This window comes from Notolepis coatsorum, assembly GCF_963971535.1.
Source record: "Notolepis coatsorum genome assembly, chromosome: 6".
NCBI lineage: Eukaryota > Metazoa > Chordata > Actinopteri > Aulopiformes > Paralepididae > Notolepis > Notolepis coatsorum.
The window spans coordinates 102,947,702-102,973,047 of record NC_140170.1 but is presented as its reverse complement, the minus strand read 5'-3'; the positions used below and the strand labels follow the sequence as shown (position 1 = coordinate 102,973,047).

The following is a 25,346-nucleotide window of genomic DNA, read 5'->3' as shown; positions in this document are numbered from 1 at the left end:
CAGTCTGCCATTCAACACTACTCAAGGGAGAGCAAGCATTGTCCAGTTAATGTGAAGCTCTGTAGAAACATCAAACTCTCAAGCATAAGGTATGAGGTATGAGGTATGAGGAAATGTCACCACCTTCATTCTCAAAATCGACCTGAGAGCAAAAGAAAAGCAAAAGAGTCCATTAGTCCAACTGCAGCCCTTCCCAGTAGGCAAGACTTCGAGAGGAGGAGGTTACAGGTGTTGCACAATCTGGTTGCAAAGAAGAAAAGATAAGGTCCTATAGTGTTTGAGCCAGGATGACTTGGGAGGGGTCAAGATGACCCCCTTTAAATTTTTTAGGGGGACACTGATATATTTGATTCATTTTCTTTGTCCCTTTCCTCTCCCACCTTCCTCTTCCCTGTGAACAGTTCAATATATACAAATAAAATGTGTTCATTCATTCCAATGGAGTGTTTATAAAAAAAAGATCGTTTCGAAAATGTTCAGGTTATTTTCTTAAGGCGCAATTACATCCCTGCTCTTCTCCTTTTATCCTTTCAAGTGTTTGTTATTCAAGCCCACATGTAGATAACGTAAAGCAGGGTCTGAATGATGTAAAATACTGCTGTAAAGCAGGGTCTGAATGACGTAAACTACTGCTGTAAAGCAGGGTCTTAAGCGTGATTTTTGTCTGTAGCCTTTATTTGCGAAGACACTCTCTGATTGGCTAGCCCACGTACAGCGAAGACCCTCTCTGATTGGTTTAGCTCCGAAGGGTCTCTTCCACCTTGTACATAATATTCTCTGCTTTGAAGTGGTTATGCTTTGGCCCTCTTTCGAAGTGGGTTATGCTTAGAGTTAGGGTTAGGGCCCTAACCCTAACTCTAAGCATAACCCACTTCGAAAGAGGGCCAAAGCATAACCACTTCGAAGCAGAGAATATATACCGGTATGTACAATTCGGACATTTCTATCCCAGAACCCTTCGGAGCTAAACCAATCGGAGAGGGTCTTCGCTGTACGCGGGCTAGCCAATCAGAGAGCGTCTTCGCAAACAAAGGATACGGAAACAAATCACGCGGGTCTGAATGCCCTAAAATACTGCTGTAAAGCAGGGTCTGAATGACGTAAACTACTGCTGTAAAGCAGGGTCTGAATGACGTAAACTACTGCTGTAAAGCAGGGTCTGAATGACGTAAACTACTGCTGTAAAGCAGGGTCTGAATGACGTAAACTACTGCTGTAAAGCAGGGTCTGAATGATGTAAACTACTGCTGTAAAGCAGGGTCTGAATGACGTAAAATACTGCTGTAAAGCAGGGTCTGAATGACGTAAAATACTGCTGTAAAGCAGGGTCTGAATGACGTAAAATACTGCTGTAAAGCAGGGTCTGAATGACGTAAACTACTGCTGTAAAGCAGGGTCTGAATGACGTAAAATACTGCTGTTGAACAGTTAGGTGGCTTTTTTTCGACAATGAAGATGGAAGCAATGATGAAGCTGAATACCAAGCTTGCTAGCTGTCCATGTCCAGTCAAGGTCAAGACACTTTATGAGAGATGGGGGTTAAATGGTTTGAAAGGGGAACAATGGCAATTAAATACAACACGAGAGTCTTACTTAAGCAGCTCAATTAAATTACAGTGAGTGAAATGAAACTACATATTCATAATAGGCAAGTATATCTTACATTTCTGATTTTGTTTTCCAGTGTCTATTGTTTTAGTGAGTTTACCACCAAAGGGATGTTGGGGCATCAGTGCAGCAGCTTGTTTTACTGCACGGTCACAGCTTCAGGGTTCGCACAAGGTCCTTGAAGTGCTTAAAGTGCTTGATTTCTGTCCAAAAAAAAGTCAAGGCCTGGAATTCCTTGAAAACAGCCAATTTATTTTAACAAGGTTCTTAAAAGTCATTGAAATTCAAATCAACCATTCGCATTGAAAGTTTGTTCATCCATGATCAAATTGTTATAGAAATATATTTATTATATCAAGAAATATATGCTTGGAACAGTACTTGAAAGTCCTTGAATTTCATTTTGCCATGTCTGTGGGAACCCTGCAGCTTGATGCATGTTGCAGTTACTCTCCATGTGCATTATCCTCGCGACCAATATCACCACTCTCGCTCAACCCTACACAACAGCATGACGTCTGAATTTGACATGTAAACAAAAAGCAAATCAGCCAAATGGATGAGCACCTATCGTCTGATGTAGCCTGTGTATTCCAACCACGCAGCCCTCTGCCTGCACCGTTCATCTGATTTCCAGAGAGGTAAGCTCACAAAATCAATGACTACAGGAAAACGAAAACTCAGAAATGGAAGTTATACCTGTGTCCTAGCTTGCAAGTGTTTCCTGTTCCATAAAATGGTACTCAGCCTGTTATTGGATCTGTATTTCTATTTTTAAGTTTTTTATTTCGCTTTCATTTCGTGTTCCATTCATTTTCTCGTTTCGCTGCCTGGCGAGATTCCAGTGATGACACTCTCTCCTCACAGGGTTTTGGCATGGGCAGGCATGAGTATAGTGCAGGCTTCTTTCTACCATGTTGTGGTACCTACTACATAATATACATTTTCAAAGAAAATTCTGGTTCCCCTATTAAGATTAGGGAGAAAAATAGCCTCAGTTATGTTGTATAGGCCTAATGTGCCTAAGTCCCCATTAAGCTCGCCACAAGGCACTAAGGCAGTGCAATAGGCCTCAAGCACAGTGTCTGTGCCTGCATAGTGGCGTTCTAGAACTGCTGTAGATCGGGTATGCGTCAGTCAATATTGCTTTCTGAAGATATATGATCGGGATCTGACCAAAGAAAGTCCCTGTGTATCCCTAGTCAATACACACTTCGGAAGCACCCAAGTGTGAGGTTGTACTCTTGCGAGCACATGGAAGGCGCTAGCACACTTGCTGAATAAGAAAAAAGCGAACGTGCGACAATATATTATGAGAAGTATGGAATATATGTCACAGAGAAGTCATTGACTTTGTAGAAATGCAGAAATGTGAACTAATCCCGTAAAATGTACTAGTGGTAAGTTCTGAGCGGCTACAACTGAATTTTAATTTTAATTTCCCTGCAGTAAGTCCGACTGCTCCTGCCACACCAAAGACCTGGAAGAAACCAAATGAAGAGAGCCCCGCTGGAGAGCCCATCCAGAAAGAGAAGGAGGTAAGAGAGTGGGGGGGGGGGGGGGGCAGAGTAGATGTAGACAGAGTGGCGGGAGGGAGATGCTGAGCGAGAGAAAGAGAGGGAGAGAGAGGACAGGAAAGGGAAGGCATTATGTGGGCAATAGTTCACATGGAAAATGATTCCACATGTGTGGCGGTGGAGCGCAGACATAAATGACTGTGTTGTTATCGTTCTACCACAACAGCAAGGACTTAGCCATCGTGATCGCTGCCCACTCTGTCCCCACTCTCTCTCTCTTGGGGTGTACAGATTCGGTGTCGTCCATATAGGTTTATTTGTGGAGGGCCCACCACGATATCAAATGGGCCCACCACAAATATTGGCTTGTGTATGTTGTGTATATTGACTTGTGTGTATTGATCGTCCCGGCTTGAAGAACCTGTGGGAAACACATTCCTATCAGAAAGTCTATGCAATAATCTCAAGATCCATATGGCTGCATCCATACAAAACTCTAAATACTTCAAATTTGGAGGGAAATCTTTTTTTTTATCCACTTTTTCTCCCCATTTTCTATTTTTCTCCCATCCCAATTTCGGATTATCCAATTCTATCCTCTCCTGTCTTGAACGTTGCTAGACCATGCCTCCCACTGGTCGGTTGTAGTGAGGACAGAAGCCTTGCATCATGTGTCCCCTCCGGTACACGAGGAGGCAGCCTGTCTCATCTTTTCACCGCAGCAGCTCGAACTCTCAGTGGCGAGGAGTAACGCGTGGGAGGCTCACGCTGCCCCTGCTACTTCCTGCTTCCGCCGCACCGGCGTCACCAAACCGACCTGTAGGAGTCGCTGTCCACAACATCCAATCCCCACCCACCGGCTTTCCCACTTGCCAATTGTGTTAGTATGAACGACCGGCCAGCCGGTAGCAACGCCGAGAGCTGGGCTCGAAACCCAGCGTATCCTGCGTTAGAGGCAAGCGCCTTGCCCACTGCGCCAATCAGCCGCCCAAATTTGGAGGGAAATCTGTAATAAAACCAATAGGTCACAAACTGCAGTCATAAATATCCCTCTAGTAATACAAATAATCTTTTTTTTTGTTCTTCGTCCATTTGACCACCTCTTCATTTCACCATCTGCCACCCACACTCCTTTACTTATCTTTTTTAACCTCTGTGCTTTCTTTCTCTCATCCATCCATCCATCCATCTCCTCCTTCCTGTCCTTTTGAAGGAGGAGGCCAAGCCTGTAGAGCAGGGTGCCGGAGACCAGGCCCCACAGTCGGCTCCCCAGACCAGCGGTCCTGCAGTGGCCCTGCCCTCGGCGTCGACCCCGGCCCCTGCTGCAGCGGCTCTGACCCCTGCCCCGGAGGTCGAGGAGAAACCCGCCGCCCCAGAAGAGAACGGAGAGGCCGAGTCGGAGCCCATGAGGAACGGGGCGGGGCACACCTCGGAGACGGAGAGCAGCGACAGTGGGGTCACCCCAGGGGACAAGGAGAGCTCCACCGGGGCAGCCCAGGACATTGAAGGTAGGAGTAGCACAGTCTGCTTGTCTTGTGAAATAGCCCAGTTACCTTCCTTTTTTATTATTATTATTTTTTAATATCCATTCACAGTTTTTTTCTCATCCGTTTGCTCTCTGGGTGGTCCAGACTTGGCCGAGGCCAATGGCAAGCGTCAGTATGACAGGGACTTCCTGCTGGCCTTCCAGTTCAAGGCTGCCTGCGTGCAGAAGCCTGAGGGGCTTCCTCCCATCAGTGACGTGGTGCTGGACAAGGTGAGTCAGCCCCAGATACAGAGAGCCTGCTGTAGTAGAAAATACTCTACCCCCCTTTACCTCTGCTGTTTAGTCAACATTGGACTCTATAAATGGAATACACGCCCGAAGTTGTTAGAAATGGAAGTTTAGTTTTGAATGGGGCCTTTCTGTGAAGTGGGGGAATTCTTTATTTGCTCAGCGCAAATATAGGCCAGGTTATTGACTTTGCCCTATTTATCTCGACTGGACTGCGCGCCCTGGGCCACAAATGGGAGAGTTCTGTTCATTTCCCCGATTGACTCGTATGTATGGGTGGAGCATATAGCCTGTAGAAAATGCTGTTTTGGTTAAAATCGCAATGCTGCTATGTCACACTTGGCAGTGTTGATAGTACATACTCCCACCCCACCCCCCCTCCAAAAAAAAATGAAAGCCAGACTGGCAATGGCTGCTCTACAATCCCTGTGAGTCTCGTTGTCCCTGTGAGAGAGAGACAACTCTGGAGGAGTGGAGAAGGAAGTCAAGGACAGCTGAAAGACAAAGAGCTGGATTTGTTCTCCTCTCCTCCCCCACAACCCTCACACTCTCTCTCTCTCCCTCTCCCTCCCCCCCTCCTGCCTTCCTTCCACATCTGGCTCTGACTTCTCTGACTCCTCTGTTCACTAAATCATCCAAACTGAATTTATCATCGGTGTAGCCGAAACGCATACAACAACAAAAAGTGGCAATACAGCCCAGTGATTTAGATGATGTCACGTCGTCTAAACTGTTTCAAGGGGGACACGCGCGCACTCGTATATCACGTGCACACTCAGTCAGTATGGGATTAAGCCTGCTCCTCTTGCCCCTAGTCTGGTCCTGTGAAAAGATCAGTGCTCCCCCTGCTGATGGGCTCATTGTCTGTCTGTGTCTTATGTTCAATGTGTTTCACAGATCAACCAAAACAAGCTGCCTTCGCGGGTTGTGGAGACCAGGGTGATATCCAGAGGACCTGACTTCACGCCCGCCTTCGCCGACTTTGGCAGGCAGATGACTGGAGGACGAGGTGCTGCAGTGAGTCACTCTCCCTTTCTCTCTTGCACGCACGTACACACACACACACACAGACATAATTATTCATATACTCATGGTTTACTCTCATGCTTCCCCCTCGTTTCCAGTCATTAGTCTTTTTGACATTTGAAATTGCAGACAGTGGTGAGAGCTCCCCCTTTTTATTTATTTATATATATATGCTCTCTGTGACACTGAAACTTTCTAGATAAGAAGAGAGAAAAGAGACCTGGTCTCTGTCCTGTGCAATAGGAATGTTGACAACATGTTGTCTGTCTCTGTCCTGTGAGATAGGAATGTTGACAACATTTCATTTTGTTTCGCACATGGTAGTGTATTACAGTACATTACAAATTCCTATAAATCATTTAGTTATTATAATCAAATACACCCATAAGCGAAAAGGAGCAGGAAAAAGAATACATTCTTATTAATACCTGCCCCCTATCCAATTAAATAAAGTAAATGCTGTCTGTTAGTTAGGGATGTTGACAACATGTCTGTTAGTTAGGGATGTTGACAACATGTTGTCTGTTAGTTAGGGATGTTGACAACATGTCTGTTAGTTAGGGATGTTGACAACATGTTGTCTGTTAGTTAGGGATGTTGACAACATGTAGCCTGTCGCTGGTCTGTTAGTTAGGTGCCTCATCCGTAGCTAACAGTGTATTGCACTACCACAAGACCTAGCATGTCCTACCATGCTGTAAAATCTGTAAATAACTCATGTACATATACCGATATGCCCTACTTTGATTACTTGTATTATTGCACAATGTCGTTCTATTGGATTCTTATTATATTATTATTGTATTATGCACAATCGTTGTGGGCAAGACCCCCCGCATTTCATTGTATACTTGTATGCTGTGACAAATAAAACTCTTGACTTGACTTGACTAGGGATGTTGACAACATGTCTGTTAGTTAGGGATGTTGACAACATGTTGTCTGTTAGTTAGGGATGTTGACAACATGTCTGTTAGTTAGGGATGTTGACAACATGTTGTCTGTTAGTTAGGGATGTTGACAACATGTTGTCTGTTAGTTAGGGATGTTGACAACATGTTGTCTGTTAGTTAAGGATGTTGACAACATGTCTGTTAGTTAGGGATATTGACAACATGTTGTCTGTTAGTTAAGGATGTTGACAACATGTTGTCTGTTAGTTAGGGATGTTGACAACATGTTGTCTGTCTCTTCCCAGTTGATGAACATGGGTGTGCGGCGGCCTCCGCCCAGGAAGATCATCATGAACATATCGGTGAACGACGATGTCCAGCTGAAGAAATCTGAGAACGCCTGGAAACCTGGCCTGAAGAGGGAATGCCCTGCAGAAAACCCAGAGGGCCAGAACACACAGGTACTACATCAGTACACACAGTTTACTACAACTCTCTTCCTCTCCGGGTTAATGTAATGTGTGGGTTGCTTGTGAGTGCACGTGGGGTGTGTGTCTACTAATTATGTGCAGGTGTACTATATCCGTACTAATCAGCTAGTGTGTGTGTGTGCATGTGAGGTGGATGTGCCTAAATGCTGTGCAGGTGTTTTACATCATGTGAGATCCACTGGTTTTTCAATGTGTACATAATGTAAATATCTGTAGATGACAGCATCTACTCTGACGGATCTATAGAGGAACAGTAGTTTTCATTTGTGTGTGTTCTCAGGCTTTATGCTGGGGAGCAGACAGGGAAGACATAGTGTTAGAACTCTCCATAAGCAGAGCAGGCAGGGTGGTAGAAATAGGGCCATGGTCACCAGCCACAGACACCAGTGAGTGCTGTGGCAGTCTGGTCATCTCTTATAGGTGATGATGGGGGCAGGGTAGAGAGAGAGAGACTGAGATATTTGGGTCATAGGTCAGGAGACGTAGATTCCTTGCACGGTTGCTATGGGCGGTCAGCCGTTGCTAACGACTATATTTTATAGCTGGGAGTTCTTCTGGTTTGACTCAGACTAGGAAACGAAGCTGAGACGTATAGACGTGGACAGAGAGACGGAGCACTAGCTAGAGGGTGGTGGGAGGGGCCTCCTCTCCCCCCTCTCCTAGGCCATGAGGGCTAGCTTCGGCTAACAGAGAAGGTTTTTGGCGACTAGGCCTCAACCGCCATCGGACTAATAGCTTAGAAGAGAGATAATGAATTCAATATATTTTTCAAGGACCTTTCAGAACTGTTTTTCATCTTGTACGGAGTATGTTTATGGGAATAAACATAACGTTCCAAGGAAAGGTATCCTGTTTCCAGTGTGTCTTTAATTCTTTTGAGACGAATGTATCAACGGGGAAGGAGAGAGGGTATCAGTCAGTACGATAAGACAGGGGTTCCCAAACTTTTCAGGCCGGGGCCCAGAAAATAAGGCGTCAGAGAGCCGCGGCCCAATGCACATCGTCTGGCTTTTTTTTTTTTTTTTTTTGTCAGGCGACCGATTTTTTAAGCCAAATATCACTTCAATCCTATTAAGTTAGTTCAAGTTAGTTATTCATTTATATGTGCTATTTATGAGAGGGCTAACTTGTTGCAAAATAATAATGATAATAATAATAGCCTCATTAAAATACTATTGTTGCTTCGGTTGTTTTCAGCATTTTATGTGCATAATCTGTTATTTAGTTTGAAATGTTCGTTGAAATAAGTAGATTTTTCGTTTTTGTTTATTTATTAAGTTAATATAAAACCATATAGTCACATTTTAGAATACAATAGAATAGAATTTTAGAATACAACTAGAAACACTGTCCTGGCCTGCTTCTAAGTTCAGTGGCCTGACAAAAAAAATAAAAATAAAAAAAAATAAAAAAATAAAAAATAAAAAACAAAAAAATGTTTTTTTTTTGTTTTTTTTTTATTTTTTTTAAATCATCTCGCGGCCCATCCGTGGCTGCTCGCGGCCCACCTTTGGGTCGCGACCCCGACTTTGGGAACCACTGCGATAAGAAAGAGATAAACGCAACGCAGAAACTTCACGGAGCCGAGGTGATTACTGGCTGATATATCCAAATCCAACAATCAGTACTAATCAGCTACCTAAGTGACGGATATATCTCTCTACCTTCACGTATCCCAAGGAGGGGGGAGGAGATCTGTCACAATACATACATACATACATACATACAGACATACAGACATGCAGACATGCCTGCCCTGATTCCAAACTAACCATAACCAACTGCGAAAGAGTCACCTAAGCTTAACCAGTGATAAACTAAGCGTTAGGTAGTTTGCAGGCTGTTAGACCCGAAAACAGGCGCCGAACTTGCCGTCCCACGATTGGCGCACATGTCACATGACCTGGCCAATCAGAGCGCAAAACTCGAACGCAGAAACAAAGATTTGTTGTCGAAAGTATAGACGCAACCCAGAGAGCCAGAAAACACAGGTACTACATAAATACACACAGTTTACTACAAGAGCGAGAAAACACAGGTACTACATCAATACACACCGTTTACTACAAGAGCGAGAAAACACAGGTACTACATCAATACACACAGTTTACTACAAGACCCAGAGAGCTGGGTCGGTACATCAATGCAGATTACTACAAAAATACACACAAACAGACACGGTTAACTCATTCAGGGCCAACAGCGCCCTCTGCTGATGGCCCTTCGGTGGCAGCGCTTTATCCAATGGAGAATAGGACTTATTTGCGAGTGCTTAAAACATATAAAATATAATAGCAATAGATCTAAATAACACAGTGATCGTCAATGAGTTGCTTCCAGTCAACATGCATGAAACAGATAATTCTTTCATACATGCATTTCCATTTTATACCGTGATGAATATCAATATATTTCTAGGGCGTTCTGTCTCATCTCAATAAACTCCAGCAAATCGAGCTTAAATGTATTTCCTTAGAAATCGTGCCATTTGTCGCTTGATTTATGAATCGTTTTCAAATAAACGCTAGATTATCGATAGTATATGTGTCCTCATGCACGAAGAGAAGCGGGGTCTGAAAAATCGCTTCTCCGTACTTTGGTCGGCGCGAACCTCACACACACACACGCGCGCTCCGATGGCGGTGATAGGAACATCTGATTACCCCAAGATTCGAAACATAAAGGCCTTACCTCACATCTGATGTCATGCAAAAAGATTAATCCAATTCCTGATCGCCATTCCAAATATTGATCGCGTTTATTGATCCAACGTTATATATCCAAAACAGGTATATCCAACTGCTCTGAGTCTCAGTCCATCTGTTATAACGATACTGCATGCCCGAGAAGTAAAACCTGGACCGACTTATTTTTTTGATGCACAGTCCCAGCCTATCCAATCCAATGATGTGCAATACTATCCGGGAGACGATAGGCGGCTGTATTTGCCCTTTGTGAGCTCAGACCCATTCCCAATGATAACGTCAGGCTGGATGGATGAAAAATGAATGGATATCGCTAATAAAAGAAATATGGATTAAAACCCGAGATTTCTCGGGTTTGGCGCCCAGAGCATGGCGAGTTAACCCGGACTATCCCGGGTTTGGCCTCCAGTGAGTTAACAACACACACACACACACACACACACACACACACACACATACACACACACACACAGCTTAGAATGTTTTTCCCAAACTGCAGTTTTATTCTTCCCAAACTGAAGAAGAAGAAAACACACACACACACATACCGTACATACACATACCGTACATACACAGACACACACACATACATACACACACACAAAATAAACACTCTGTGAAACGACCTGCCAGTGTCTGTCAGTTTGTTTTATTGTGACCAATGTCAATTGTGACTGACTCAGGATCTGTTCAGGAAGGTGTTTTATATTAACTACGTTTTATCAGGATCTGTTCAGGAAGGTGTTTTATATTAACTGTTTTATTGTGACTGACTGATCTGTTCAGACCGGTGTTTTATATTAACTATGTTTTATTGTGACTGACTCAGGATCTGTTCAGGAAGCTGTTTTATATTAACTATGTTTTATTGTGACTGACTCAGGATCTGTTCAAGAAGGTGCGCAGCATCCTCAACAAGCTGACGCCTCAGATGTTCAATCAGCTGATGAAGCAGGTGACGGACCTGACCATAGACACAGAGGAGAGGCTGAAGGGAGTCATAGACCTGGTCTTCGAGAAGGCCATCGACGAACCTGGCTTCTCTGTGGCCTACGGGAACATGTGCCGCTGCCTTGCCACAGTACGCTGACTATGTGTTATTTTTCTTGTGTGGTGATTATGAGGGATTCACTTTGAATCAGTTGTAGGGCTGAGCCCAAACGTCCACTTTTTTATATATTCTTTATTTTACAATTTTCGTTTATTTATTTTACACGAAAAATATATATCAGAATGTGATATATATGAATATCACTACTACTATGTTGTGTTTACAATAATTCGAAAGTCACGCGCGAACACAGGACAACAACAGTCTAGTCGAGATGACGAGGGGTCACCGTCATACATTATCAGGAAATGAATCAATCATGCAAAAAAGAGTTGAGTGACTCACACTCACCAGTCTTATTTCATAATACAACGTTTCCGAATGGACGTTTGGATTAAACCAAGTGTATGCCGTGATGCTGAACTTTCCCAGCAGAACACAAGTCACTTAACGTTACACAGGTACTATGTTATGCATGTTAATTAAGCTATGCAGAGCGCAGCCCTTTAGCTTGCTAACGTTAAGCAGGAGCCGTCGCCCAACAAAGATGTTGTTTCAACAAATGTATTCACAAATAGATTACCATCCAAACGTTATTGAAGCCTCCCGTGACCAGTAAGTAGGTACTACTACTCTTAATAACCGCAGCAATATGCACATATTCGCTACGTTATATGCGTAAATGTGCACTAAAGTCAAGACTTGACAGTACTGAACCAGACAAATTAAATTTTTTGCATGATTAAAAACGACTGTTCAAACGTCCGTTTGAAAAACCATGGTGAAGTTCAAATCCCAAAAACAGGCTTCAGGGACAGCTCTAATCACTTGTAACAAAGTGTCCCATGGCGGCCGGGTAGCGCAGCGGACTAAGCGTCTGTCTACCACCGCAGATACACTGGTATCGAATCCGGCTGTCAGCGGTCCCTCCGGCTTGGGCGGTCGTCATACTGACACAATTGGCAGTGTCAGCGGGTGGGACGCCGGTGGGTGGTATTCTGGTCGTTGTAAACAGCTACTCCTACAGGTCAGTCAGGGCGCCTGCACAGCGAGGGAAGGAACTGGGTAAGGTAGTGTGATCCTCCCACGCGTTACACTTCCCCGGTGAGAGTCCTCGCTGTCAGGTGAAAAGAGGCTGCTGGCTGTCTCCTATGTATCGGAGGAAGCATGTGATAGACTTCAGGGCTCCCTAGACCGACCAGTGGGGGGCACATGCGCGCAACAACCAGGAAGGGGAGGGGGGAATTGGCATAACGACTAAATTGGGATGGGAGGAAAATACAGAAAAATAGGAGGAGAAAAAGTGGATAAAAAAAAATAAAAGGTGTCCCATGGCTCTGCGGGCGCTTGTCTAATATTGTCTTTCTATACCTTTCTATGCTTGCATGTTTTTTTGTTGTTTTTCTTTACTCGCCTCACAGAATTGAATTCACACGCTCACTCACTCATAGATAGAATGATCTAACTTAATATAACTATAACTGCTTGCATTTATATGACACATTGTAATCTTCCCTTGTCCATTTTCTTTTCCCTCATATAACACTGTTCACTTCCATGGCTCCACAGCTCAAAGTGCCCATGACGGACAAGCCCAGCAACACTGTGAACTTCCGCAAGCTGCTGCTCAACCGCTGCCAGAAGGAGTTTGAGAGGGACAAGGTGGACGACGTGGTGTTCGAGAGGAAGCAGAAAGAGCTGGACTCTGCATCGGTGCGTAGCTCCTTTATTGTCCATGGCTTGATACTCTCAACATGACCACGATGCTGATACACAGCCAAAGCTTCCTATGGAGCTCCAAACAGAGTGTGTGTGTGTAATGATAATGATAGTGCTAAACAGAACAGGTGATTTATTTTTGCGTTGAAGAGTTGATTGGAGATGCTGACTGACTTTACCATGATTGTCCTGGATTTGCTTATTTTGGGTGAATAAAGTTGGATGATGCATTTCCATTGTTTTTAGATTTTTCGAGCAGCGGGGGCCAATTTTCCACCTATGTGGGGATCGTTGCTGTGCCTCCTAGTGTCCGCTGTGTTGATGAATAGATCTCTCTTCTCTCCTCGCCAGTCGACTGAGCGCGATCGTCTCCAGGAGGAGCTGGTGGAGGCCAAGGACAAGGCCCGCCGGCGCTCCATCGGCAACATCAAGTTCATCGGCGAGCTGTTCAAGTTGAAGATGCTGACGGAGGTCATCATGCACGACTGCGTGGTCAAGCTGCTGAAGAACCACGACCAGGAGTCCCTGGAGTGTCTCTGCAGGCTGTTCACCACCATCGGCAAGGACCTGGACTTTGAGAAGGCCAAGGTGAGTGAGAGAGTCAGACTCCATACATGTGTGCAGTGGCTGTTTGCAGAGGGATCTATTTAGAAAGAATGTTGTTTTGAAGAAAGGGGTAAAACATTGTCTTTGGTTTTCTGAGATGCGTTTGGTCACTCGATCGCCTATAAAATGTCCCTAGTCTGCCCTGCAATGAATTAATAAATATGTAAATTCATCGATTTCGACTGATTGAAACTATAAGGCCTTAATTTGTGATAATGGAAATTATAATGATATGATAAGAGCTCCATGGATCCTATAGCATTTGTGCTATGACAGAAGTCATGATGCGTGGACCCTAGGCACCTTGGGAGATATGTGACTTGAGTTCAAGTGAGCGGTACGTCCCTCTGCAGGAACCTACACCCACAGCTGGACGTTCTGTTCTGCGCGTGATGGAATATCCCAGCTGTTCTAATGTGTACTGACCCGTTCACTCAAGACAGCGGTGCACATAAGTCCACAAGGTCTGAGATTGCAATAAAACCAATGCTGATTTATTCATATGAGCAAAATAAATAATTAATACTTATGTGCTCGCTGCTCGAAACCTGGGCTAAAGGTGAGATGAGGCCAGTTTAGGTCACAACAGCTGTATTTTGACGGTTAAAAAAGATTGCGTGGGCACGGAGAAGAGGTCAAGTCTAGTTTGCGCTGTCAGCGGATTTGGAGAACTTGTTTAGTTTGTAGGCAGCATGAACTTGAAAACATGTTTGACCAGAGCTGCCATTCGTGACTCTGCTGCTGATGACTTTCTCCTGTGTGCCTTCCTTCACTGTCGTATGTGCTCGGTCTGAGGCCAGATTATATCTTCAAAGATGTCAGATAAGGTAATGAAGGAGTGTTCATTTCCTCAACAAAAGCTGTGACGAAAAATGACTGACATCCCTGACGAAGACGAGACGATGGCTATTAAAAAAATTACCATTTGGCAACAAAAACTATGACAAAATGTATTACCATGTTTGTTAACAAATAAAATCAAAACAATAATGTCAAGGACTTAACGAAAGGATTCTGCACATCCATACATTGCACGCTTATGATTGGGTGAATCAGGTCGAGCTGTCATCTGAGCTCCGTGCGCGGGGAGGAGAGGAGAGCTCCAGCTCTGTGACGCGTGAGACATGCCTGAACACAACCAATGTGTTTTTTTTTGTCTGTATAGAAACACATTGAAAATCCCGAGACATCTAGGTAGATTGATTACGGTATGTTGGCAGGATCAATCCACTCATTGCCCCAGAGCGTTTCCATTTGCTTTATCCCGGTGGGTGGCAAATACAGTTAAAAATAATTTCACCACTGAATCTTGGCTTTCATTCAGTAGGCTGCCTGCTGTTATTTATTTATTCAGGCAGCATCATGTTTAAAAAGAATGAGCGAGAGGGCAAATATGAGTAGATGAACAGTGCTTCTTTGAGGGTTTTACACAGCACAGCGCACCGCTCAACACTGCATTCCAAACGTTCTGGATATTACAGTGACTGCAGGGTCCTAGTGCTAAATCATCTATGTGCTTGATGAAGGCTTACTGTAATGAAATGAGAATAAAAGTTCAAATAGATTTCATCGACTAAAACAAGACTAAAACCTCTATAGATTTCATCAACTAAAACTAGACTAAAACTTCTATAGATTTCATCGACTAAAACGTCTATAAATGGTAAATGGCTGCTTTTTTATATAGTGCTTTTATCCAAAGCGCTTTACAATTTGTTACTCACATTTTATCCATTCACTCACACAGTCGCACACCGACGGCGGAGGCAACCATGCAAGGTGCCAACCTGCTCATCGGGCGCAATTAGGGGTTAAGTGTCTTGCTCAAGGACACAACGGCATGCTGCCCGGGAGGAGCGGGAATCGAACCGGGAACCTGCAGATTGCCAGACGACTGCTCTACCTCTCGAGCCACTGTCACTGTCGTATATAGATTTCATAGACTAAAACTAGAACTAACAATACTAAATACAATACTAAAATGTGACAAAAATGTATGTGCATTTTAGTCTAAGACTAAATCGGCTGCCAAAATTAACGCCGAAATGAAGGTGGGTCTACTCACTTCTAAGTAGGGCTGACCCGAATGCTTCAAAGCTTCGATTGTTGCCATGGTAATCTATGCCAAAATCAGTGTTCAAATGTTTATACATTACATGCATACTTATGTAATTATATACATTGTGAACATTCAAAGTTGCTCACTCATAATTGTTTTGCCCCTTTGTTACTCTTAGTGAACCTGCAAATACTTTACTAGTTACTTTAGACCAATAATAGAGCTTGTTAAACTTTTATCACAACTTTTGTTAACCTCTGAGCTGGGGAAAACAAAACCGCTTCAAATATAGAATTGGAGCTGAAGCCATACTTTCTCCCAAAACTATGTTCTACTTTTGCGATACAGACTGACCTTCCTCACAACCACATCTATTTCCCGAAATTGCAACGCAATCAGAGCCAATCATGGACTGTGTTCTAACTGCTGTTCTGTCCCCCAGTAGAACGCAGCCCATCTCCCGAAGCAACGAGTAACGTAAAGTGGTAACGTTAACATTAGTAGAATCAACAGCCATAAGTGCAGTTATAGCAGAAATAGATAACATGTATTGAACAAGAGTATGACTGGCGGACCTTCTCTACAGATAACACGCCTTTGCTGTTCTTTCCACTGGATTACTTTCCGCCGTTCTTCCAACTGGACTACTTTTGTTACGCCAATTGGCTGAAGGAGTTTGTCTGTCAAGGCAAGTACTCCTGTCCACTGAAATGGGTCTAGGTTAGGGCCCTATGAAATCCGTTTTATCTTTTCCTGTTTCCGGATATGAATTTTCCTGTTTTCGGATTTCTCTGATAAAAATGTTTTCCCTTTTGGATTTAACCAAAAAAAACAATACAAAATTATGTTTTTAAATAACTTTACTAACTACATCTGCAAACAGTGCCAGTGCAGTTCAACTGCCAGTGCAGTGCAATAACTAAACGGTCAGCAGCATTTTGTACTTGCTGAAGCTTCTCTCTGTATAATATTTTTTTAAGTTTAAATATCAACATTATCTGGCCATCCTCAGTAATAATAATAATATAATGATGACTTGGATTTATATAGCGCTCTTCACTGACCCAGAGCGCTTCACAGAGTCCATTATTCGTTCATACACAGTCATACCAGTGGTGGTAAGCTACAATTGCAGCCAGAGCTGCCCTGAGGCAGACTCACGGAAGCGTGGCGAATAATCAACGCCTACGGCCCCTCCGACCACCACCAACATTCATTCACATGCATACACATTCATACGAGGCAAGTAGGTTAAGTGTCTTGCCCAAGGACACAACGGCAGTGGGATGGACATGGGCTTGAGCGGGATTCGAACCACCAACCCTTGGATCATTGGACAACCCGCTCTACCCCTGAGCCACACCGCCCCACAAGTAAATACTATCAAACTCCTCTGACCTCATCTGGTCTTTCCAAAGCACACGCCAAAAACATCTGGTCTTTTGCACGCACACACGCAGAGAAAGGGAGAATGGCTTATAGCTGACTTAATGATTTTAGAATAGTTCAGCTAACACACTGCCAGCCAGGCCTTTATGCGACAGAGAGATTCAGATACAATTTAACGGTTCCAAGTATATTAATGTTTCTCTGCATATTTTCACACCGCCAACAAAGTAGCCTACTGGGTCCATTGTCTCGGAATGGATTTGGTAGTTGTAATTTCTGAGCGTCTCCGTAGACCGTGCCGCGTCACCATTTTAAAGTCGTAGTGAAGATTGATTTATATGAAAATCTATTTATGTATAATAATACAATTATAATATTATATTATTATTAATGAATTATTCCGCGATAATTCAGAATTCCGTGTTAATATCTCAATTCCGTGAAATCCTCTGCAATTCCGCGGTCGCGGATTCCATAGGGCCCTAGTCTAGGTGGCTAGAAGTTGAGGCTCAGTTTTCTGTAGCAAATGAGCCTGCTTTCCAGGCTATGCCGAAACGTAGAAGCCAAAAAAGAAAGTAGACGCAGCCCTACGCGGGACAGCCCTACGTCGAAGCTTATATCAGTGAGGTCATGAGGATGAACTTTGACCTGCCCGGTGAGTGAGTGAGTGATTTGGCACTGTGTATGAGCCTACATTTTCATATCAATGTGAGAATCTGTGTTGGTGTGCAAGACCAAGAAGATCTGCTCAGAGAAGATGTTTCCCCAGGGGGCTCTGGCTCTCCTGTACACTCCTCGCACACCTAGAGATACATGGCTGAAGACCGTAGGGCCTCTCTCAGCTGTCTGTACTGTGCTATCATATATTGTCGGGTCCTAATCTTATCTGAATGAATGAAGTTTATTTTTTACGGTCTTGTTTACAGACAAATCAAACACACCCGTGTGGACTTGCAAAAAAAAAGAATATATAGAAAATCACAAATGTACATCACAAAATCCAAAATCAATGATCGAAAAAAAGGAATAGGCTGAAGCACATGCTTATTTTTGCCTATCCTTTACAAATTCTTAAAAAATGAAATATATTTTAATATAAGAAAGAAAAACTTAAAATATGCTGCAAGATATTTTTTTTCTTTTTTAAGAAAAAAACAAATGTTTGATGTTTTACTCAAAACTGCACTCCTGGATTATTTTATCCTTTAGCAAGAGGAAAGCCCTCCGAGCACCTGACAAGTGTTCGAGTCTTCCAGCTTTCTTCGGATGTGTTTCATCCTCTGACGTGCCAATGTTCTGGATCTGGCACTTTTAGTACTGGGCCAGATACAATGTGGGTGTTTGTTTTGTGGGCTGTTGCTGCTCTCAGAATGATATCTTTAGTCTTGGGCAGTCGGGAGGGCTCCCTTCTCCAAGTCATAAAATGCACATTCGCTCAATTGAGTGCAATAAGGTGAAATGAAAGCAACCGTCTTGTCCACCAGGCAAGGGAAATGTAGGGTATATTGCTCACATCGATGTCTCTCTCTCTCTCTCTCTCTCTCTCTCTCTCTCTCTCTCTCTCTCTCTCTCTCTCTCTCTCTCTCTCTCTCAGCCTCGCATGGATCAGTATTTCGCTCAGATGTTAAAAATTGTCAAGGAGCGGAAGACATCATCACGGATAAGGTTTATGCTACAGGACATAATAGACCTGCGATTGGTGAGTGTGTGTGTTCTTGTGCACACATATGTGTCTTTGTGGTCTAACATGACTGTGATTGTTAATTTTTTTTGTACACCTGGGCAGAGAGTTAACGCCCCTGAACCCTCTTTCCTTCAACATGACATGATGTGTACACCATGACTTGCACCCATCTAACCGCTCCTCTCCTTTACCTGCAGCACAACTGGGTCTCCAGGAGAGCCGACCAGGGCCCTAAAACCATCGAGCAGATCCACAAAGAGGCTAAGATAGAGGAGCAAGAGGAGCAAAGGAAGGTGCACCAGCAGCTGCTCAACAAGGACAACAGCAAGAGGCGGCCAGGTTAGGCCCACAGGCTAAATCCTCTTTAAGGCTTAGAGCACACAGGCACAGCTCAATACACCCAGGGAGGCAGCAGGCAGGCAGGCATCCCTGTATCCTGCAGAGACACCACCATGGTGCCCTACAGTGGACACAAAGCCCCTCCCGCTCACTTCCATCTGTCCACTGACCTATAATGTTCTGTCCAATACCAAGGGCTGATTGGTTGGTGAGGAAGTCGTGTGACTGCAGGAGTAGTCTCTTGAAAATAAATGTTATAATGCAGGCTATTCTCGGTCCTTTCTCTCCACAATGGTGGAATGAACTTCCCACCACAGCTGAAACTTGACAATTTTTTTTACTAAAAACACACTTCTTCAATCAATATCTGAAATGAAGAAAGAAAGAAAATAAATTTACATTTAGTCATTTAGCTGACGCTTTTATCCAAAGCGACTTACAAGTTCTGTACGACAAGTCATGAGGAAGGGCACAACTCTATCAGCTGAGTAACAATGTTCATCAAAGTGTTGAGTGCTACAGTGTAGGTTAGTTTATTAGGACAAGTGCATGACAGTAAGGTTAGCAAATAAATACTAACCTTCGTACTGTCTTTTACTATCATGCACTTTGCTAACTAAGGAATCTACCATGCCTATATTACTACCTACTATACTAATATGTTTATACTACTATTAGGGCTGAGCCCAAACGTTTGAACGTTCAAACCTTCGTTCGTTACGTTGTTGGCATTCAAATTCTAAATCAACATTTGAACTTAAAATGTTTAATAAAAATGTCTTTTCTTTTTTAAATATAATATTTGTTTCTGTTAATTCTGTTTAAACCAATGGGTTTTTTCTTCACAGTTGCAGATAAAGATTAGGCTACACTAATATTATAGTATTAAAAGAAACTGATGAGTTATATTCATTAAAGAAAGTTGATTTAATTGATTTAGTTGGGCTGGAAAGTTGATTTAATAAAAATACTAATTTAATCAGATTAATCACTTTATTCAAATTTAGGATTTAGTTTGAGGATATAAAAAAAAAGAAAAATAAAGATATAAAAAAAAGAAAATCAAAATATTTGATTAAAAACGAAGGTTCGAACGCTCATTCGAAAAACCCTGACGAAGTCCGAATCCCAAAAACAGGCTTCGGGGACAGCCTCAACTACTATGCAGTATGCACTCAAGACAGTAGCACCCAAGTTCAACACTGTTTGATGAATAATGTTACTTACCCTTAGCTGCCAGAGTAAATATAAATAATAGATTCACTGGGGAGGTGTTTTGCATTCAGGACAAATAAATCAATGGCTTTCGCCTCTTGACTAAAACATGTCACCTTTGTCTGTCTTGGGCCTGGCAGATCCTAGAGAGCTGCAGAGGGAGCAGAGAGAGCAGAGGGAGCAGCGTGTGGTGCAGAGAGAGGAGACCTGGAACACTGTTCCTGTCACCAAGAACAGCAGGACCATCGACCCCACCAAGATCCCAAAGATCTCCAAGGTCAGATATTATATCAATATCCCCAACACAGCTTCAGTGTCGGACGGTGCATTGCTACTCTCTTCATCACGTTATGTTCTCAGGCATTAAAGCGTTCCGTCTCCAGACGGATTTCCTTCAATTTGATTGGGGAGATCCGTCAATTTGATTCGCAGTCTGACGGAAGGCGCCAAATATCATGAAAAAGGGAATTTTTTTTTCTACCGCGGCTGCGCCAAGCAGAGTCATCACTCAGCGACTCGGTTGCAGCTGGAGGCTATTGGGCGAGTGTCCGCCACATGGCAGGGTAACAAAATAGTAATGTAAAATAATTAAAAACTGCGGTGTGTTTTGGTTTCACGACAGTCTTTTTTTTTGCAGTCTCGCGCATCAACTCTCCTTGTTTACAGACGTCACAGCCACCACGCTGCTTGCACTTGCTGCTATACCGATTAGCTAGCGTTAGCTTAATAGCGTCGGTTAAATGGAAGGAGTAAGCCGGCCACTAAAAATAAAAACCACCACGGTTTTCGAAGGCGAAAAGGATGAGCGCCACCACCCAACAAAAGAACGTTTCGAGTGGAAGTTTGAAGATAGCGGTGTTTCAAGAGACTGGCTAGGCTACTGCGGGCTGTAGTGGTGAGTTAACTTGTTCTGTGTGCCGCAAGTATGTCAAAAAGAAAAACAGAAACAATACATTTGTCATTGTCGTGTTAACAGTTACTTCACAGTACAAATACGTGAGTCCCCTGTTGTGGTTGTGAGTCACCTTTATTAGCTTAACTCCGTAGCAACATCACACAGGTGTATCTGTGTAGACAGAGTCCTCCCCACCGTATATTCTCTCCCCACCGTATGTATCTTTTTTTCTACCACCCCCTCCTCCCCATCATAATGTATATATTCTCTGTTAGGATCTATGGGTAACATTACTGTATATTTGCATATCATATATGTCACAAATGTAACATTACTATATACCTGTAGTATGTCCCTACTATGCCATATATGTCATGATGTCAATGTTGTGTAATGTCATAAATGTCACTATGAATTGAAAATGGGGGACCCTGATGATGTAAACAAGACGAAAGTCTTTCTCTGGTCTGCATCCCCTTAACAATTGTCTGTATTGAGCCGTACTGTATTGTACCCATTCTGCAATCTGTTAAATATTGATTGATTGATTGTACATTTTATTAACAGATTGCAGAATGGGTACAATACAGTACAGCTCAATACACACAATTGTTAAGGGGATGCAGACCAGAGAAATACTTTCATCTTTTTTACATCAGGGTCCCCCATTTTCAATTCATCAGGACATATATGACATACAGATAGACAGTACTGCTACATCTATACATTTATGACATACCAGATTTACAAATACAGTATTGTTTGTGATACAAAAATAGTCTAAAAAAGAGAGTATATACATTTGACGAAGAAACTGTACATTGGAGGTGGTTGGGTAGGCGGGGTGGGGGGAGCCAGGGGGGTAACTGTACATTGGATTATCGACGAAACCTTACTTGGTCCCAAGAAGAGGTTTTCATTCATTTATTCACTCTGGATCTGGTAAATCCAGTAGCAATACACACAATTGTTAAGGGGATGCAGACCAGAGAAAGATGTTTGTCTTGTTTACATCATCAGGGTCCCCCATTTTCAATTCATAGTGACATTTATGGCATCATGACATTTATGACATAGGGACATACATGACTTACAGGTATATAGTACTGTTACATTTGTCACATATACGATATGCAAATATACAGTACTGTTACCCAGAGATCCTAACAGTAAATATATACATATGATGAGGAGGAGACTGTACATTAGGAGGGGGTGGGTGGGTGGTAAAAAATATATACAAACGGTGGGGAGGAGATAGGGGTGGGCGATATGACGATATTAAATAAATATCGGGTACAGTTCATAAACGATACACTTTTTAAACGTATCGCGGACATCGTGATGTTTCTCACAATCCCTCACATCAGTTTATAAGCCGCCGCGGTTGAGATGACTTACTTTGGCGCAGCGCTTGCCTTTACTCTCTCCGTCTCTCCCTCTCAAAAAATGCACACACTCGCCCCAACTTACACGCACGCCCATGCGCGCACACACACACACACCCAGAGACGGAGAGGCGGCGCCACAGGTTTGTTTTGAGGAGACAGCCGGGGATACGAGAGTGTGAGAAGTGGAGAGAGCTTCGCGAGTTTAAATGTTAGCCCTACATGTTTTATTCAGAAACGTCAATGGAATATGGAGGCGCCGATGTGGATGAACTGATAGTAGCCTCGCGTTCTAACGGTTAGCATTACAGCTAGCGTAATTGAGCTAATAAGGCACTGGATTAATACAGTAGCTTGATAGCTAGCATCGAAATCCTCTGTCGCGTTGAAGATGACGTCACGGCGCCCCAGCTACACTGACGGGGGGGGGTACCGTCTTTATATATATCTATGGGGGGGTACTACCGAGCCGAGTAGGTACCGTGCAGACCGTGGAAAAGCGGCATAAGAGAATACTTCATAATGTTTCATGCAATTAAAAAGTAAATATATATATTAGTGCTGTCAGGTGATTAAAAAAATGTATCTAATTAATTACAGGATTTGTAATTAATTTATCTAATTAATCACATTTTAATCGCATAACCATTTTATGCCTGATATTCTATATTCTATAATCATATTTCAAATTGCATGTGTCCGGATGGCAGAATTCAGTACTTGTTGGAGCCAAAGCTATATTTAGGTTATTGTATTATATAATTGTCATAATAGAACATTCTAGAACATTTGTGATGCCACAGTATGATGTCATGGTCGAACACTCTAGAACATTTGTGATGATGTCATAGCCGAACATTCTAGACCATCAAACATTCTAGAACATTTGTGGTGATGTCATAGCCGAACATTCTAGAACATTGAACATTCTAGAACATATGTGGTGATGTCATGACCGAACCTTCTAGAACATTTCTATACAGTATATTCAGCTATTCTCTCAGCCAGGTCAGTGTGCATCTTTGGACCATCCATCTGGATATCTTTGTTTTACACTGGAGTGGCTGTGGACATAATTTTTCTTTATCAACGAACGTACTACTCACGAGTAAGTAATTGTAACCAGTAGAGTGGAACGTCTGCCCTCATAGTACTGTATCTACAAAACCTTCTGTTGAATCATCTTCCATTGATTAATTTGCTTAGATTTTTCAGGTATAATAATAAACTTTATAATAAACTTTATTTGTAGAGCACCTTTCATACAGAAACTGCAGCTCAAAGTGCTTCACAACAGAAAAAAGACAGGCATAAAATGAGCACATATGAGACATATAAAATCTGTTTTTCACATTAGGATCTAACATCCCAACAGGCCACCTTGTTTATGGTTTGATTCAGTTTTAAATAGACAATAATAAAAAGATGCCAAAGATGTCCATCATTATCATTTAGTTATGGTCAATGTGTTACTCATTCAGTATATATATATATATATATATATATATATATAAATTAAAATAAACACATACAAATACATTCCCTGAGATCCATAGATGGCCCTAGAATCAGATACAATACCAAGAACATGCAAATGCAGGGACTATTTTAATCGTCATGTTGGCGTGACTGTATGCTTCAAAGGGTTAAATCGGGGGCGCCCCCCAGTGGCGAACCACATAGTTCCATGGGTTCGACTCCCGAACCCGTCGTTATTTGCCGAATGTCTTCCCCCCACTCTGTCTCCCATTCCTCCTCTGTCTCTCTCTACTGGACTGCCCAGTAGAAATAAAGCGATTAAACGCCAACAAATAAATCTTTAAAAAGGGCTAAATCAAGCATTTTTAAGGGCTTTAGAGGAAATGTCAAAATATTGTGATGTACATCGTGTATCGTAACATAGCCAAAAAATATCGTGATATCATTTAGAGGCCATATCGCCCAGCCCTAGGAGGAGACTGTCCATTGTTGTTGTGGCATAATTGCGAAACGGGTTTAGTCCCTTGTTTGTATGATAACAAGCCGTTTAGTTCATGGTTCAAAGTAATGGGAAAAGGGTGCTAGCTCGCCATCAATCAGAAACTAGCCATAAGACTTGCATTCACGCTCTCCAGCACACAGCCTCCCTGCCTGGCACAACAACCACAACAGTAGGGTCTATAGTCACAGTCAGGACAGTAGGCTCTACAAGTAGGCTCCCTTAAAACGCTAACGCTATTTAAAAAAAAAAAAAAAAAAACAGTGGAGGTTAAAATAAGAATATGACTTGGCCTGAAAAAAAGTTCAGTCAGGAGAATTCTTTTAGCTTTAATCTCTGTGTTCTGCTAACTCATATCAAAACATGTCCGAGATGGGGCGGCTAGGTGGTGGGTTCGAGCCCAGCTCTCGGCGTTGCTACCAGCTTGGCTGGTCGTTCATATTAACACTTTAATCGCCAAAAACGCTGGACCACGTCTTTCCCCGCCATGCTTATTCTGCCAAAGACGCTGGACCACGTCTTTGATATCAATATTTCAAAAATCTGTGATCGAAATCATATTTCTCCCCCGGAGACCTGAGATCTACTGTTGAGCCCCTCTCAACTCTCCAACGGTTCAAGAGCGCCATCTGGTGGCGGATCAGCGGATCGCCCAAACAGGAAGTGATGCGCCGGAAGTGGTGCTCTCCCATATTTCGTCCGGGCACTCGCTATCGTTAGCGGGACTCCATCTTGATACACTGGACATCGATCGGTTGCAAATAACTCGATAAACAACATGAATTGGACGTATATACTATTATACAACCTGGAAATGGATTGCATATTTCTACATCCCATAATAGGAAAATGTCTGTTCCACGCTCATCGCCCAACGCTATGAGGAAGCTACGGTAAGATTCAACGTTATTTTTTAACGTGTTCGATACTAACTGCTCTAATGATCATATCACCCACACTAGATGAATCATATAACGTTGGCCACGGAATTATAAACGACCCCCCCCCC

The 25,346-nt window shown here is 43.0% G+C and overlaps 1 protein-coding gene across 5 annotated transcripts in view; it reads left to right on the top strand.

Annotated features, from left to right (window-relative positions):
• eif4g3a (eukaryotic translation initiation factor 4 gamma, 3a) overlaps positions 1–25,346 on the top strand; it is a 124,798-nt gene that overhangs the window by 66,448 nt on the left and 33,004 nt on the right. For all 5 annotated transcript variants that reach the window (XM_084317433.1, XM_084317435.1, XM_084317437.1 and 2 more), the window contains 11 exons: positions 3,058–3,146; positions 4,339–4,633; positions 4,757–4,881; positions 5,797–5,916; positions 7,124–7,279; positions 10,898–11,095; positions 12,635–12,778; positions 13,136–13,372; positions 18,433–18,537; positions 18,720–18,861; positions 20,217–20,353. In XM_084317433.1, the coding sequence (XP_084173559.1) occupies positions 3,058–3,146; positions 4,339–4,633; positions 4,757–4,881; positions 5,797–5,916; positions 7,124–7,279; positions 10,898–11,095; positions 12,635–12,778; positions 13,136–13,372; positions 18,433–18,537; positions 18,720–18,861; positions 20,217–20,353 (1,748 nt within the window). The remainder of the gene's footprint in view (positions 1–3,057; positions 3,147–4,338; positions 4,634–4,756; positions 4,882–5,796; positions 5,917–7,123; positions 7,280–10,897; positions 11,096–12,634; positions 12,779–13,135; positions 13,373–18,432; positions 18,538–18,719; positions 18,862–20,216; positions 20,354–25,346) is intronic.